General features: G+C 46.5%; 1 protein-coding gene across 7 annotated transcripts in view; it reads left to right on the forward strand.

The window, feature by feature from the left end:
* Positions 1-18,625, forward strand: part of SYNJ1 (synaptojanin 1) — a 683,220-nt gene that overhangs the window by 225,415 nt on the left and 439,180 nt on the right. For all 7 annotated transcript variants that reach the window (XM_085623112.1, XM_085623114.1, XM_085623109.1 and 4 more), the window contains exon 9: positions 17,842-18,014. In XM_085623112.1, coding sequence (XP_085479238.1) covers positions 17,842-18,014 — 173 coding nt within the window. The remainder of the gene's footprint in view (positions 1-17,841; positions 18,015-18,625) is intronic.

Genomic DNA, 18,625 nt, shown 5'->3' on the forward strand with positions numbered 1-18,625 from the left:
TAACAAACATTAGAAGCAAGACAGCAGGAATAGAAATACAGCAAACTAGGAACTGGAACCTAGGAAATGGGGAAAAAAGGCAGGGACTGGAAAAGGATATACAGAAGGAGAGGCTACAAGGGTATAATAGAATTGTTGTAATCTGGTCCTGTTCCCCCCTTTCCCGTTTCCCCCCTCCCTCCTCCCGCTTGATGGGTTTGCCCAGCCTTAGAATGTTGGGGTTGGAAGCTCCTGTTAGAATGTTGGCAGATCATCTGTGAAAGGCTGAAGGATCCGCATTTATAAACTCACATCTCTTATCTGCGGGAGTTTGTTATACCTTATTTACAACAATTATCTGGCGACGAGTATCTTACCGTGCTGGGGACGGTCCGGATCCTTCCCCAGTGTCTTACCGCCTTTCGCTGGATTTTCCTGGCTGTCCGGCTCCTGCAGCGGGGTCCCCCACGGTTCCAGTGTGCCATCGTCCATGTGGTGAGTGGCCGCTTTATGAGGGGATCGTTCCTGCATTGCTGCGCCTCGCGGCTGACTCCGTGCTGGTGAGTCCCTGGATTCCCGGGTTCAGTGCGATGTTCCATGAGGTTGCTATTTGTCATTCCTGGTTGCCCGGACGCTGATCTTTCGTTCCCACGGATAAGTTGTGAAGTCCCGTGACTCACCTCAGAGGAAGTGCTATCGACTCCGTGCTCGTGAGTCCCCCGCTGTTCTGGTGCCCGGCGCTGTTTTCCTGTGGGATGTCAAGGGGGCCAGTCCCTACCTGCCAGGGAATGTTGATCTCCAGCGATTGATTGCTGTTCCGCAAAGGAAGCTGTGTTCCGGGAGGGCTGGTTGTGCCAGTGCTGCTCTTCGCGCGTATTGGTGCCTACCTCCTCTGCCTTCGGAGTTTCGCATTCCTGTCAGCGCTGAGGCGGTGTTCATTTCCTACCTCAGCGAAGGGGATCGTCCGCTTCCTGGTGTTCCCGCCCCTCCGTGACTGGATTCCACAGAGGCCGCTCAGTAGTAAGACACTGCTCCCGTCTTCTCCGGCACTGCTCCCCCTGCTGGGAAAAAATAACATTGCACTTCAAACTCTCCTCACAAGCTTATCCAGCCTGCTTCGAATTTATCGCTGACAGGCTCAGCTTTCACGCAAGTCTATGTGTCACTATTATTACGCTACCCACCAGTTCAGTTTCCATTACTCAGTGCGTCAAAGTGGGTGGGATTTCTTGTGCTCTACCCTTAACTTCAACTTATTCCTCTAATTGTTTCCTGTTTCTAGGCCTTGCAATTCTTTTCTTTCTAATTCTCACCTTACCTTACCTTATCTTCCTCCTATTGTCCCTCTCCATCCCCATTTCTGTCATTTTCTTCCTTTTCCTCAATTTCCATAATGTCCGCATTTGCAATGTCTCAACCCCCTCCATTCCTTGATGAGAGTGGGGATCCTGTGATCCCATGGAAAAAATGGGTAAACCTATTTGAATCCTACCTTATTGCCATTGGGGGTGACAGGTTTTCTGCGGTGCGTAAACAACATGTCCTACTGCACAATCTGGATAAGCAAGGGAGGGATATTTTTGATGACTTGCCTGATTCTATTGTTGAAAATGCAAATGAGGGGGCAGGGGGCGAGGGGGATGTCCAATATGATGTGTATCAGTTAACATTGTTGAAATTGGAAGCTCAATTTGGTGACAAGATTAATATTGTGTTGGAACGCCACACATTTTTTTTGCGTATTCAAGGTAAAAATGAAAAAGTGATAAATTACATAGCTGTTCTGAGGGGTTTAGCCTCCACGTGCGAGTTTGGCATGTTAACCGAGTCACTGATTAGGGATCAGCTAGTAAGATGTACCAGTAACAAGAAAATTCAAGAAAGACTTCTAGCAGAAGCCCCTGATTTAAAACATGCAATTGATATTGCTAAAAGCATAGAGCATACAGCTTATTGTATGAACGAAATGAAGGAGGCTGTGGAGGTAAAGCAAGTGGCGGAGAACAGTGTACACAAAATCTCCAGTAAAGACTACAAACACAAGCCTTCACCATCTAGTCCTGAGGTACACACTGCATCGGGAAACAAACCCAAATGTTACAGGTGCGGGAATCCCAATCATCTGGCCAACAGTGTAAGTTGTCCTGCAAGGGGCGTTGTATGCAGCTAGTGTAAGAAAAGGGGTCATTTCTCTAAAGTGTGTCATAATGCAAGAAACAGTGTCACCCACATGATAGGTGGTGATATAGATCCACAACTCCCTAGCGAGGATATAGTTTTCCAAGTATCCAACTTTTCGGAATGCAACGGCACTTCCTACCCTAAGTGCGAAATATTGTTGGACAATGTTAAATATGAGGTTTACGCAGATTCTTGTTCCCCATATACACTTGTGAATTAAACTACGTTCCTGGCTAAGTCGGGAGCACGGGGGTATAGCCTCCTACCTCCAGACGTCAAACCTGGGGGTTATAATCAAGATCCCATACCACTTGTGGGGATGTTACTCATGAACATTGACTTTAAGGATAGATCGACTGTGGGTAAAGTATACATCACAAAAAGTGGTTCTAATCTACTTGGATGGAAACACCAAAAGGATTTAGCAATCAAACTAGACCCCAACGCGTCGGAACCTGTGTACCTGACCGACAGGGCCAACCTTGGGATGGAAATCTGCAATCGATTCCCAGAGGTGTTTACAGACAAACTCTGACTCCTAAAAGGTTTCCTCCACAAAATCAAACTTAGAGCCAATGCCAAACCTACCATCCACAAACCAAGGTCCATCCCACTGTTGACAAGAGAACCGCTCAAGAAGGAGTTGGACAGATTGGAAGAGTGCAAGATCATTGAGAGGATTGAGAGCTCGGAATGGTTGGCACCCATCGTAGTAGCAGCCATAGGTGGAAACAAGGGGATCCGTCTATGTGTTGACCTTAGGGATTTGAACGCTAATATTTGGGTGGACCGACACCCCCTCCCCAACATTAATGAAATGCTATCTGCCATACATGGAGCAAAAGTCTTTACAGTTCTAGACTTATCCTCGGCCTACCACCAGGTCGCTCTCCACCCGGATTCTAAGCCACTCACGTCCTTCATAACCCCGCATGGGGCTTATCAGTTTTCCAGATTGCCTTTCGGGCTGGCATCTGCCGCGGCATTGTTTCAACGGGTCATGCAACATATACTGCAAGGTCTGGGAAAAGTTCTTTGTTTCCAAGACGACATACTGATTCACGGTTCGTCATCTGAGGAACATAATAAAACTTTGGAAGCAGTGTTGACCACACTCAGTAAAGCAGGTTTCACCACTCAGAAAGACAAATGCAAAATCGGGGTGGAATCTGTAGTCTATCTCAGTCACACCATCTCAAGTGAGGTAATCAAGCACAAATCCAGTCTAGTAGACTCCGTTAAGCTAGCCCCAGCGCCCACCAACAAGGATGAACTCAAATCATTCCTGGGGTTAGCAGAATATATGTCCAAGTTCGTCAAAAACTTTGCAGATCAGGTGCGTCCCCTCAGAGAGTTGCTGAAGAAGGGGTCTGAATTTGATTGGAATCCAGATCATCAATCAGCTTTCCAACTCATCAAGGAAGCCATTGTTGATGCACCTATTCTGAGTGCTTTCGATCCAAACGCCAAAACCACTCTTACCACAGACGCTAGTGCGAAGGGGTTGGGAGCTTCACTTATGCAGAGGACAAACGGACAAGAGACAGTGATTGCTTTCGCTTCTAGAACTTTGAGAGATGCCGAGCTGAACTACTCTACAATAGAAAAAGAAGCTTTGGCGTGCTACTGGGCCATAAACCACTTCAAGTACTTCTTATGGGGCATCCCGTTTGTGTTGAGAACGGACCACAAACCCTTACTGCCATTATTCTCCACTAAACGCCTGGAAAATACCACTCCACGAATATCTAAATGGGTGATGAGTCTACAAGGGTTCAACTACACCATGATATACGTCCCGGGAAGTGAGAATAGGGTAGCGGACTGTCTCTCCAGGCTACCGATGACCAGTGGGGACCCGATGCAAAACCCACCGGAGGAGACAATCCTTTTGGTTGAAATTCCGGCCATCAATCGCGAGGAGTGGGAGGAATCCATAAGAGATGACAAGGATTTTGTTACATTAAGAAATATGATTCGCAGTGGTTGGCCTGTTAACAAGCAGGAGGTGCCCGAATCTATCCGCCAATTCTGGCCGGTGCAAGATGAATTATCCATCGTCAAGGACCTGATTTGTAGGGGAAGTAAGATCGTTCCTCCGGCAAACATGTATGAAAGAATAATTCATATTGCCCATGAAGGCCACCCGGGAAGGAGCATGACGAAAAGCAAGATCAGGCAGCACTATTGGTTCCCCGGGATGGATTCACGCGTGGAGGATCAAGTGAAGAATTGCGCAGCCTGCGGCTCCTGTGACAAAACCAAAGTCGTCCGTAAATCGCCGCTATTCCCAGTGGAGGTCCCCACCGTACCCTGGGAAAAGTTGGGATTAGATATAATTGGGCCCCTAAATCTACTGAACCAATCTCATAGGTTCATGTTTATTCTTATTGACTACCACTCTCATTGGATCGAAACGAGAATGGTATCATCCATCACTACTGCGTCATTATTGAGTTTCTTGAGAGACACCTTTTCCAAAGAAGGTATACCAGGCGTCATAATAACTGACAACGGGGTCCAATTCGCCTCAGAAGAAATGAAGCAGTTTATGTCCACACTGTCCATCACGCATCTCAAGTCCCCACTCTACTGTCCCAAAACCAATGGATTGGTGGAAAGGGCAAACAGGATGTTAAAGGACACCATCCAGCTGGCATTGAGCTCCCAGGTTCCGGTGGAGGAAGCCATTAGGAAAATGTTGTGGTCTTATCATACATCGCCCAACGCTGTCTCAGGAGTGTCACCGTTCGTTTCTCTCAAAGGGAGGAACCCTGGCTCCAAACTTACTCCTAACTGGCTAAATGGAGGAACTCCTGTGTGGGTGGACAGAGACGCCGTGTTGGAGAAAACACAGAAACATCAACAAGAGTACAAGCTCAGGTACGACAGTCGTTGGGGAACATCAAAAAAAAGGTGGAGAGAAGGTCAGTGGGTGGTTGTTAAGAAGCCTTCCCTGTCTAAATCCAAGATCTCCTCATTTTCCAAACCACTGAGGATAACTCGGGTTAACAACAATTCAGTAGTGCTGGAAGATGGTGGCACGTGGAGCATGGACAACATAGCTAGTTGTCCAAGCACTACTGTTTCCAAACCCACTTGTGAGAATGATCAAAGTACAAAGACGCCCAGTGGTGGAGAACTCAAGGTTGCAAGAGTACGTAAGCCCCCAAGTTGGCAATATGACTACAAAATGTGACCCTATCCATCCAGGTATTTCCATATCTACTTTCCATCTGCGTTAGAGAGTTTACCAATTGTGGGGAGATGTCGTGGGATTGCATTTTTATGTACTTCTCTGTTCATCTCAGATTTGGAGAAATGTTTTCCCAATTGTTTGTCTGCTGGAAATAATGTACCCTTGGGTATTTCTCCACTTACCTTTAGGCCTTGGGAAATGTTTATATAGTCGCTTATGTCAAGTTGTAAATTTCTCTGTCATGCAGGGAGATGTGTTGTAATCTGGTCCTGTTCCCCCTTTCCCGTTTCCCCCCTCCCTCTTCCCGCTTGATGGGTTTGCCCAGCCTTAGAATGTTGGGGTTGGAAGCTCCTGTTAGAATGTTGGCAGATCATCTGTGAAAGGCTGAAGGATCCACATTAATAAACTCACATCTCTGATCTGCGGGAGTTTGTTATACCTTATTTACAACAAGAAGAGTGCAGGTTCAGGAATCAAAAAAACAAAGTAGCATTGAAGGCAGTGCTGGAGCAGGAACAAGAATTGAGCTAAGGCTTGGGAGTCAAGGTATCACTGCAGGCAGTGCTAGTTCAGGAACAGGGAAATTACTAAAGCTCAGGAGTCAAGGTAGCACTGCAGTCAGTGCTGGTCCAGGAACAAGGATAGCTATAGTTCAGAAATAAAGAAATTACTAAAGCTAAGGAAACAAGGATATCAAAAGCTCCAGAAACACTGTAAACAAGGGTCGGTCTCACCGGTACATGGCTACCATGACCAACACTGGGCTGAAGGGAGCTGGGGCTTAAAAGAGCTGACAGTAGTCATGCTCATCAGGTGTGAGCAGGCTGGCTGCAGCCAGCCACAGCTGAGCTGAATTCCTCCACCAATCCTTGGTCTGCAAGGGTGGAGACAAAGCAGTGAGCAGTGGATTATAGGTACTGGAGTTTGCAGCATGAGCAGACTGGCTTCCACAAAACCCGGCATGGATTGGGAATGGATGTCAATTCCCAAATGGTGTCCAAATGCCTGGAAGTCAGGATATGCATACAGGGGAGTGTCTCTAAGCATATTCAAACACAGGAAAGTCACACTATGCACCCCTCTGGTGGTGGGCACGAGAGTGCAGGGAGCGAATCATGACAAGTAGATAAAAAGCCTTTAAAGGAGGGCTTGTCGCAGATGATTTCCACTCTTCCAGCCTACTATTGTACATCTTCAGGCCCTATGGCCCTCAGTTGAGCTAACTCTGGCAGATCCGTCCTTGGTGCTGTCTGACCCCTATGGACCCACTAAGGACTTAGTAACTGGTCCGTGACTAGCCTCAGTCCATTTCTCGTTGACACTGGTACAGACGACCCTGGAGGAGGATCTGGTACTGGTTCAATGTCAGTAATGTCTAGTTTCAAAAATAAAATCTGTTTTGTAAAGAAAAATTAATTTTAAATGTAGTGTGGTAAAGTCTAGTGTGGTAAACGTTTGCATTTTAAAGTCTGATAATCCTTACAGGAGGACAGTGGAAATGATACTTTCCCTGAAACAAGGTTCAACTTGTCATTTAGACCTCCAACAGAGGAGAGGGCATTGTTTGCAATGGTAATTCGATGAGCAGCTGAGGTCTGTGACCTACAACTGGGGTTAAAGCAAATATCCTTACAGAAATCATACAGCCTGGGCCAGTCCTTGCTCCCATTCAGTGAAGGTCTTAATGGGCATCTGGTCAAAGCCCTGTTCTTGCCAATCAGTGAGTTGACAGGTGGCCCGATGTCACAGACCAGCGCCTGACAACTCTGATTTCTTCCCCGAACAACCTACTCCAGAGAATCTGGTTGTTCAAAGTTTAACCTACAAGGTGAACCCCATTTTATTCCTCACAACTGCCCTGGATAGGAAGTCTAAGAGGATTGAGGCATTCAGCAAATTAATGGCCTCTTCTTCAAGCCTAGCACTTAGATCATCAGTGCAGCCTGTTTATTGGGCCAATATCTGCGTGGCCTCCGGGTCATGACCAGCGAGATTTTGCCAGCGGTTCCAGATTAGTTTATGGCCTCACTGGCTGAAACCATTTAGGATGGTCAAGATGCAGCAAAATACGTGATTCATGCTGGCCTAGAATACTACATGTTGTCTGGAAAGGGTGGGTGGCACCAGTGTGGTGCTACACAACCACGTGTGTATGTAGTCTGCACGTGTCGGCACAGGTCTCCCTCAGGATTACCTGCAACAGGTGACTCTTGTACGTGGATAGGTCTCTGTATTAAGATCTGCTATCTGTTAGCTAAGAAGCAGCCTCCAGAATGTCTCAGGGTCAAAGCTGCTACCACTGCGTTGTCACACAGACTGCCTGTCCTGGATATCTAACAGGAAGTTACGTGGCCATCACTGCACACACGAATAAATTATTACTGCCTTGATAATAATGTCCACCAGGATGGGCATTCTGCCTATTCGATTCTGTAGGACTTTTTAGTATGAGCCATTCTTCAGACCCGCCAACTTGGGAGGTACTGCTTTGGTATCTATTTACAAGGGGAGAAATCTGCAGTTAGAAGTATCCATCAGAAGAAGTTCCTATGGTAGCTCTCTTCCTGATGGGTATTAACCTTTCCATTCAGTGGAATGGTCTGTGTTCCAGATACAAAAGGTCCCAGTTTACAAATCTTCCAGTTCAGTGATGCGATTCGCGTTCGGGAGTGCAAACAAGCTTATGAAAGAATCAGGCATCTGCGTGCATAGGTGACTCTTGTATGTGGCCCCGCTCGTTGCTTCCTGAGCAGAATCAATGTGATGCTGGAGCACTGCTGTTTGACTTTTCTGGATGCAGTCTGGCACCTGGGGATATTCACAAGTTGTGAAATCTGTGATTTGATGGAGTAACCACCAGAAAGTGTTACCTAAGGTAAGTAACTTGTTCAGTACACTCATGTCACCCAAGGTATCGGACTGAGCCTGTATGAAGAACAGTAGCATGTCATCTGCTTGTAAGGCAGCGTGTTGGGTAATTCCAGCTTAGTTCAGCCCTCTAAAGTGTCTACACTGCCTAATGGTACTCCCCAGATGTTCCAGTACTATGGCAAAAATAATAGGTGACAATAGACAACTCTACCCTCTGGATAGGAACGTGAGAGGACCCTTCTCGTTTGGACACGTGCAGTGGGATCATTTTATAGCAGTTGTGTCCACTGTCTGAACGCCAAGCCCCCTATTGTCCTTAACCTGGTATAAGAACTGCCAGTGTAAAGAATCAAATGTTTTTTCAATATCGATTGTCAATATCATTACATCTGGACAGTCCACTCAGGTAGAGGTCAATACCTGGATGAGCCTTCTGATGGTTATTGCTGTGTTTCTTGTAGGGACAACTTGCTTTAGTCAAGATGGATCAGCCCTCGGATTCTATGAAGGAGTTAATTTGCCAGAACTCTACTCGATATCTGATCTATAGTGTGCGTTGACTAAGGCTTGTCGCTCTTCTCTGATTTAGAAGGGGGATAATGAGTGCCTCGCGTGGCGTAGCAGTGAGCTCCTGGTTCACCCTTCTGCATTTAAACATCCTACCCGAATTTGGTGCCAAGATGTCCATATACGTTGTATAGGTCTCAGTGGGCAATCCATAGGAACCCGGTACCTTTCGCCTCACCATGCCTTTGACCGCCACTCTCACCTCCTGTTCAATAATGTCAGCCTCAGCTGGGAGTATCGCACTTAGTGCTGCTGCTGTACTCAATGCCTGTATTGCGTATGTGGTGCATTCAATCAGGGAGACATTTAATGATTCATAATACCCAGCAAGCACACTGTTAATGTTTTGCTTAGAGTGCGCTAGCCTACCCGACGTGTCTCAGATTCCCAGCATATAGTGCCCCCGCTTTATCAGGGTTCGGTAGCCAAGCTAGGAGCCTGCCAGCTTTGACCCTGTCATCATGTACCCTGGCAAAGTGTGCCTTATAATCAGAGCCTTTCAGCCTTTCCACAAGAGTCGGCAGCGTCTCCTTTGCCAGTATCCTTGGCTGAGGGTAAGTTGATTAGGTTCTCTACCTTCCATCTCTCTAAGCACGGTCTCCTGCTCGTCAATGTCCTGAATTAGCGTTGGCCTAATGCCCACTGCCATTGCAGTACAACTTTCAAGCATCACCATTTTAAAAGTGCTCCACTCTGTTAATTCTGAATTCTCTGTGCCATCATTCTCAGCCAAGTAATTTTGAATTATTTCCTGTACAGTCTGCTTAAAAATCAGGTGTAATAAAGCTTCAACCCTTAATCTTATCTTTGTCACCCTCCTATGGTCCGTGTGTGAGCTGACCATGTCGGTTTTTGAAGGGGGGGCATCACTCAGCCGCACCCCCCTCTTCCCGCACCTCAATGTTATGCCCCAATATAAGGTTCCTAACCCCTAATTTCATGATCACTTTTAGGCATGAAACAACAAATAAAAAACTCAGTCCTCAACTTGTCCCCTCCCGAGCAGTGAGGCAACTCTGGTGTAAAACTAAATATTTCTCAACTGCTGGCAGTGTCTATTTCCAGACCCTGAAACGACAGCTCATTTGGAGGTGGTGGCTGGCTCGGAGGGATGCCTACATCCTGGCCGCCCTCGACAGCCCGAATATAACATAATCTGTGTCTGCTATTACTGTAAGAGTCTTGATTGCCCTGAGTCAGTGGCGCTGTCACTGTCCGAAGGCTCCCTGCAGAGTGCCACCAGGGGGCCTTCGCCAAGATGACCAGTTTGGCTTGCTGTTGAGTAGGTCATTGTATTCCAGTGCTAGCCGGCAGCAGCGCCAGCGTAAAGGCACAGTGACAGTCACTGCAATATGTTTCACCTCTTAGCCGGCAGGCATCCCAGAAATCATCCACCAGTCTTGGTGGGAGTGTTAGGAGAGATTCTCTTTCACTTTGTGCTCAGTTTGCTGTCTGAGCTTTCAGGTGTCACTGTTACTGGGCTTTGATATTGCTGCTCTTGATTGTAGGCAGCTGTTGAAACAATTGCCACCTCTTTCTTTAAATTGTGATTAGCACATGGACAAATATTTGCCCTCTTGAAATATCACTTATATCCGGTATACTTACATGTCTGGAGGTGAATCATATCTCTACTCCCCATCCCCCTGACATATTTTTTGGAGGCGGGCAGAGGAGAATGGTCCGCTTTTGAGGGGGGGGGGGGGTGTGTTTGTGTGTGTGTGTGTGTGTGTGTGTGTGTGTGTGTGTGTGCGCGCCCTCAAAGTCTCCTTGTGAGCCAATCATGGGAGGGGTTGAGTGTCAACCTTCCATTTTTGCAGTGTACAAAATCTGTGCTTTGGCGACCTTTGACATCTTTCTCCGAATTAGTTCTCAATGACGAGCCAGTCTGTCACTATTTTCTGTCATACACCACCAGTGCATTAGTGTCAGTGCAGACCACAACCTTTACTACATTTTGGATTGGTAGATGGGGAATACAAGGCCATATTAGTGTGGGTGACATTTCAGGAAAGCCAAACTAAATATTGAGCAATTTTCGTTAAAAAGAAATAAAAAACACCACCTTCATCTTTTCATCTGTGTAGCTCCAGTAATTCTATAAACAAATGAAGCCAGTTTTAGATTCGCTAGTAAGTTCCAAATTAAACCAATTGAAGCAATCCTGAATATTTACAGAAGTAAGTGTATGTCAGCGTGCGTTAATGGTGCCGGCCTTTGGGGTCATAAAAATGTTGACATTTTACAACGCGCAGCGAACCAATTTATGCATAGACTTTTATCAGTCCCGGGAAGCACTTCCTCTTTAATTTGCCATGAAGAGCTTGGCATGTTGGTCTTGAAAGATGCGATTGGGCTGGCACCCCTATTACTGTCGACTAAAATGTGGTCATCCCAAGAGGCCAGATTAACAAGATCTTGTATTTCCGACTGCCTGCTACCAGATGGTGTAGAACAAATACCATGGCTTAAGTACGTGAAGGTTTCTTTTGAGTGTTTGGGTTTGTCTTATTTTTACGATTCCCCCTTTTAATTGGCCCACATTTTAAGTCGTGTGTTAAAAAATGGTATCTAAAGCATTGCATAAATAACCGTTTAGATACGGCCCAAAAAATGCGAAGTATTGTAAATTATGCTCAAGTTTCAACAACCCCTGACTTAGAGCCTTACTTGGGATGGCTCATATCCCCTACCCATTGTTACTGGCTTACCCTGTTCAGACTAAGCACTTTGCACTTTAAATTTGCTTCTCCCGCAACGGGTGCCTGGATTCAAGACCTACCCATCTGCAGGTGTGACAATAGCTCAATTCAAAGCATTAGCCACTTATTAGGTCTCGCCTATGCAGTCATGCGCTGCATAGGAGAAAGACCTTTAGCCATCGATGCGCCTTTTCAGCCAAAAACGTGCACGCATTGCATTGCTTTTGATGGCAACGCGTGCACGTCTGGCGATTCCCTTGCGGAGCGAGCTTTGACACCATATGTTTGTAATTAACTTGCAAACATATGGTGCCTCTGCTCGTTCCCGGAAGGGAAACCGGCGCAGGCCCCCTCCTCTCTCGTGCGCGCTTGTTTTTAAACGTGAGCACGCCTGTCATTTTCATTATAAAGCAGCTTCTCTGGCTGATCACTAGATGGCCAGACGCCATGTTTTCTCTTTCCCTAAAGTACATATTGTCTAATGTTAGAAACAGGCGCTGCGCGTCACTTCTTGCCACAATGGCAGAGGCATCAAGATGTCCCCCTGTGAAGTTTTGTCCCCAGGCTTCAGGGTCATTTCCGGCAAACCCGATTAGAACTATGAGACATTTATAATTAGACTTCCACTTATTTCCTGTAATGTAGTACCGCAATTCCGCATTACAGCACAAAACAAGCATTTGCAATGCAATAGGTCTCAGTCCTTCTGTCTTGTCCCTGTCATTCCGTCTTTAAAGTCCGCCTACCATGTTTCTCTGTCGGTTGCTCTGTCCATTCCCTGTCAGTCCATCTCTCCAGTCCGCCTTTCATGTTTCCCCGTCAGTCCCTCTGTCTTGTCCGTCAGTTCATCTCTCCAGTCCGCCTGTCATGTTGCTCTATCGGTCGCTCTCTCCTGCCCGTGCCAGTCCCTCTCTCCAGTCTGCGTCTGTCTGTCACTCCATTTGCCATGTTTCCCTGTCAGTCCCTCTTTACTGTGCCTCTGTCCGGTGCCTGTCAGTCTGTCTCTCCTGTTCGCCTGCTTTGCTTCTCTGTCGGTCCCTTTGTCGCGCCCCTGTCATTCACTCCAGTCCACCTGTCATGTTTCTCTTTCTGTACCTCTGGCTAGTCCCCTTCAGTGCATGTCTTCAGTCCGCCTGTCTTGTTTCTCTGTCAGTCCCACTGTCCTGTCCCTGTCAGTCTGTCTCTCCGGTCTGCCTGCCATGTTTCCATGTCATTCTCTCTGTCCTGTCCCTGTCAATTCGTCTCTTCGGTCCGTCTGCCATGTATCTCTGTATGTCCCTCTGTCCTGTCCCGGTCTGTCCGCCTCTCCAGTCAGCTACCCATGTTTTTCTGTCTGTCCCTCTGTACTGTCAGCCCCTCTCTGTTCTCGGTTCATTGTGTTCCTCGTCATTCCCAGTACACGCTGAGTTCAAGTTTCATGCCGAGTCCACGGGTGGGCAGGAAAACTCCGCATCACACGTGTGATAGAAACTGCTGGAGGTACCCTTTCTGGGGTCGGCGCGCGTCTCCGCCGCAACTGCACTAACCCTCTGATCTATCCCTGCTGCTTATACCACAAACCGTTCCGAGGTCACTGAATATTTGTAGGTTGAAACTTGAAAGTATGATTTATTTTCTTTGTCTTCTGCGCATATGGTTGAATTGTTTTAATGAATAATATCTATGCAAATTTGATCCGTCCCATCTACCTTTAACAGCTAAAACACGTTTGATTTCTGGCCCCATGAGATTCGCCTTAAAACTGCTTTAAAATGGAAGTAGTTAACCCCTTAAAGTGCACCTTTTTCTTGGCTTCAAATATCCTCTGGTCTTGATAGAGTCCAGCGCGTATCTTCTCCGCACTCGTTTAATGCCTGAACTGTTGTATTTATGTGGGAATAAACGATGCCCACCTTTAATTTGCCATAAAAAACCTGTAAGAGACGAGTCCCTCTCTGAGGCCATAGGAGCTCACTCACTCTTAGCTAGAAGAACTCTGTTATACCCTACTTAATTGTATAACATGTACTCAGCCCTGCTGCCACTAGCTGCTCAGCCAGAGCGTGAGATGGTCATAGAATGTTGGTGTGCCTGTGATGCATGGAATGCCTGGGTGTCTGAGTGGATGAGTGTTGGCAGTTGAAGATGGGCTGAGCAGCTAGGGAGGCTGCTCCTGGTGGGGCTGGTACCACACTAGGCTGGCTGGAGTAGAGACAGATGTAACCTGAACTGGAGACTGAATAAAGATGGCTTAAGAATACCTCCTGGCTCCAGGTGTCTTTCTACAGAGATCACAACAAACTCCCTCATTGCTGGCGTCGCCACACACTCGTGGCTGGATCTGTTTCTCACTCGCCACATGAGGAGTTCCCGCAGTCATATCTAGAGGCAGGCCCGGCTCCAGGAATTTTATTTGGGTGGGCCAAGGGTGTATTTGGGTGGGCCACTGTGGGTTCGATTTGTCGCATAAATGTCTAGGCAGGCCTGCTTCAGGGCCCTCCTTTATCTCTTCTTAGTCTTACAAGGCCCAGTAAAACACACTCTTTTCCAAATCTCTTTCTAAATATTATCACTCTCAAAAAGTGTTTTTTCCATGTAATGTTCCTTTGATGGGAAGAGAAGGTTTCTGAGGTGAGAGTATCAGGCAAGTGACACTTCTCGGGCTCCCTCTGTGCGAGCCTTCAGGGAGAATCTCTCTTCATTACTACCTCCACCTGACCCCGGACTCTGCAACGCACTCCCTTACAGGCTTGAGTATCCACTACTACTCTCCAGTGCACCTTACTCACAGCTGACCTTGGGCCCCAGCCCCATATCAGGCACCATCAGGCTCCACTTTTCTTTTTCCCAGTAAAAACATTAGTAAAATCACCTTCAAACTTAAAACATTGAATATAGCAGTAAATATAATTAGCATGCACTTTAAAGTATGTTCCACAGTAGCCCTTATGACCCGACTGCTAATTAAATAAACAAAAACAGAAAGGCCATGACAGGGCCTGCTTTAGCGCTGATGCGAAAGTCTTTTTTGGCGCCACACCAATAACCTCTTTCTCCGTAAATACCTTTACTACCACCTTCCAACAGTGCCCCTCATCCCTCCATGGCACCCCCTATTGACCTCCTCCTCGGATTCCCTCACTGCCTCACGCCACAAGTGCCCCTCATCTCCCCATAGCCCCTCCCCCTCATGACCTCCTCCTGGGATTCCCTCCCTGCCACCATCCACCAGTGCCTCTTATCTCTTTGTAGCCCCTCCCCCTCATGACCTCCTCCTCAGACTCCCTCACTACCACCCTCCACCAGTGCCCCTCATCTCTCCCTAGCTCCCCCTCCACCCCATGACCTCTTCCTCCGATTCCCTCACTGTCACCCAGGGCACAAGTCCTAAAAAGAAAAGTGGGGGGACGCTGACGTCACGACAGGAAGTGACGTCACAAAAGGTGGCTTGCACCATCAGACTCATTGCCTCCCCTCGCTCACCCCTTAGATGCCATTGCATCAGAGAAGCCAGCGCGTGAGCAGCGTTCTGAATGAGCTCCGATCTCGCCCCAGAGAGGCCAAAGAGTGAATGTGTGGCTCCATTTGCTCCAGTTATCGAGCTCCCGGTACAATAAGTGGGGGGACCCCGTCCACCTGCGTGGTACCCACGAGTCGAGCCCTGCAGTCACCCTCCACCAGTGCCCCTCATCGCTCCACAGCCCCTCCCACTACCTTCTCCTCAGATTCCTTCACTGCCACCCTCCACCAGTGCCCCTCATCGCTCCGTAACCCCTCTCTCATATGCATTTAATTTGTTGTATAGCGCTACTCATATCAGTGTAGTGTGTGTCAGTACTTTACACCACGCACACTTTATACAGAGATAATCAATCATGCAAATATGTAAATCAGTCTATAAGGAATGTCACATAAGCCAATGAGGATTACAAGGTGTAGGGATCACATGTCATCCATACTGGTGGGCAGTATATTTTGAGAGGGTTTGGTCTGGGGCAACACAACCTTAGGATTTAAAGAGTATTCCATGGGGTCAGCTTTAATGATAAAAATGTATCTCTGCCCAAAAATACTCATTTTAGCAACATTAGAATAATGAAAGACTGGGGAAGTTCTATCTATATCATAAAACAAAAAAGCGAAGTTCTAACTATACCAATCAGGTTTGCATGCAGCTCTTTGGTGACAGTTCATTGGTCTCTGTCCTATGTTAGGATTGTAACTTCTGAAGTTCAAGTAACACAAGTATATCTGTGACAAAGGCAGTAACCCAATGAGCTTCCGCATAAAATACAGTTCATCTGCATTTAAAAACTACTAACAGACAAATGATTGCTCTCCAGCAGGATCATTAATCACCAGCGTTATCTGGGCATCTTTTTTGTCTTATTGTTGTCCTGCATCAGCCATGATAATGATAAAAACTGTTTAAATGAAGCGCACATGAAGTATGTGTCCTGCTGGGCTTGTGCAGATTTTAAAAAGAAAAAAAAATAGTAACATAATCTCAAAAACTGGGGGAGCTCCTCAGTTATAGCTAACTAAACTCAGTCTTCTCTGGACTTGCTACTCACCTGCCACTGGAGGGGTACCCTCAGTTATACTTAAACGTGCTCACTGGTTTATCGCTGGACCTGTTTCACGCTCCAGTGGGGGTGCTCCCTCGGTCAATGGTACTTACCGACTGGTCGATGGAGCGGTCACTCGCCACCGCAGGTGAACTCTGAGACTAGACACTGGGACTCACTCCTCGCTGGACCGGCTTCTTATTCATGGCTGCTGGTGCTCCCTCGCTCATTGGTGCCAGAGATGGGAGAGCAGGCACCCCGGGAGTCTCCTCAGACCCGTAGCTCGCACTTTCAGAGTGGGTGAGTACCCGAGGGAGCAGGCACCCCGGGAGGCTGCTCCCGCCCGGAGCTCGGACTTGTGGAGTGAGGGAGTTCTCGAGGGAGCAAGCACCAGGGGAGGCTGCTGCAGACCCAGAGCTCGGACTTGTGGAGTGAGTGAGTCTCCGAAGCAGCAGGCACCAGGGGAGGCTGATGCAGACCCAGAGCTCGGACTTATGGAGTGAGTAAGTTCACGAAGAGCAGAGACCACGGGAGGCTGCTGCAAACCTGGAGCTCGTACCCGGAGCTTGGAGACATGGAGTGAGTTCGTTCTCGAGGCCGCATCATTAAGGAAAAATGCAAAATTACATTAAAATTGGATTTAGGGGTAGTGAAGAGTTGTTGAGCTCTGGGTTGGGTCATAAGGGTTTTCATTTGCCATAAAGACCCTGGAAGGGACTAGTCCCTCTCTGAGGCCATTCTAGGTGTGTATTCTTTTATTCTTTAGAATTGTCGCGGTGTAATTCCTCCTGCGTGGGCTGGGCGAGTCATTTCCTCATTACCCTCTCAAACTGCAGCCAATCACTGGTGCGAGAAAAGTAGACTTTAGTTACTAGGTGCGGTTTCTCGTCCGCTTCAAAGAAAACAAGCATTGGCATAGCCAATAGGTCTCGCCTTTGGGACCTTATAAGTGCTTAGCCTTGCAACAGTTGATGTTGTTGCACCAAGGACATTGTGCTGCATAACTAAATACTTATAAGGTCCCAAAAGCGAGACCTATTGGCTATGCCAATTCTTGTTTTTGTTTTGCCACTTGTACCAGGAGCCAAGACGCCGCTTTCTGGCACCACTTCTACGCAAGGCCAATGTGAGACAGTAAAAGGAAAGGCTATTGTTTATGCAGGCACTAGGCTCACTATAAGTTTGCTTTGCTGTACTCAGTTTTATAGAATCAGCATTTCACATTAGGTAGGATTATGCAATTTAAAAGCAGTTTTTCGGTCATTCTGTCTGAATTTGTAACTGGCAATGCATTTTAATCTCATGAAATGATATGAGTTGATCGTTCGTGATTTGATTTGGATCAGAAATAGGCGTTTTATACGTTTTTATTTAAAAAATCTGTGGTCTGGTTTTGTGTGCCTTTATGTGGCCTCGGGGGTGGTCGAGTGGTCAAAGTCTCCTTGTCAGCCAATCACGGGACGTGTGTCAACCTTCCATTTTAGCGATGTTCAAAATGTAAAATTAAACATCTGTACTTTGGCGACCTTTAACATCCTTCTCCAAAACAGTACTCAATAACAAATCAGTCTGTCACTATTTTCTGACATGCACTATTAGTGCCAGTGCAGACCACAAGTGGGTGACTTTTCAGGAAAGCCAAACTAAATATTGAGCACTTTTTGTTAAACAGGAATAAAAAACACCACCTTCACCTTTTTATCTATGTAGCTCCAGTAGTTCTATAAACGAATGATTATACCAAAAAGTTTGCCACTTATACTTCACATCTTGTTTATTTCTTTCTCCTTCTCAGAATCACTTAAAAGCCTCTGAGCATGTTAATGATGTTCAGATGGTGAACTTTGACTACCATCAAATGGTTAGAGGAGGCAAAGCAGAAAAATTACAAACCGTGCTAAAACCCAAAGTTCATAAATTCCTGGAAGATTGTGGATTTTATTTTTTTGACAAGGATGGAGTTCAGAGGTTAGTTTGATTTACAGTTTCTTTATTATGTCTTACTAGATGTACTGCTAATAATGATTTAATGTCTACAGAGTCTGCATACATTGAAAAATTCTTGCACTTTTCAGAGGTTTGCTAAAAGAGTTAAATCATTCACTTATCATTGTTTCTATTTTCTTTACCCCCCCCACTTCATTTTCTTTGTTTCTATTCTTTACATATGCTTTCTTTTTGTTACTTTTCATTATTTTGTCTGTTTTTTACCTGTTTTTCATTGTGTTTCCTTAGCTGCTGTGTTTTCCGTTTTTCAATTTTAGCTGTGTGTAAAACTTATTGGTTACGATAGCCTAGTGCGGGCTTGGTTGGGTCAGCCCTCCTTCATTGGTTTGAGACTTTGCAATGCAATGTATTTTGTTTATTCATTCAGTGTCAGCAATGTGTTCTGTTATGGTATGAATGTTTTAGGTGTTTTGTAACACAGTTTTTGTACACTCAATTTGCCAATATCTGGATTCTCTCTGTTTTTAAGTGGTCAGGGAGACCAATGCTAACCATTTTATAACCTTCTATCTGGCCTGTGTTAATGCGTTCAGCCAGTTTGTGTCAAAGGTACCAGTGGACGGTGAGTACCA

This window comes from Triturus cristatus, chromosome 8, assembly GCF_964204655.1.
Source record: "Triturus cristatus chromosome 8, aTriCri1.1, whole genome shotgun sequence".
Taxonomy (NCBI): domain Eukaryota; kingdom Metazoa; phylum Chordata; class Amphibia; order Caudata; family Salamandridae; genus Triturus; species Triturus cristatus.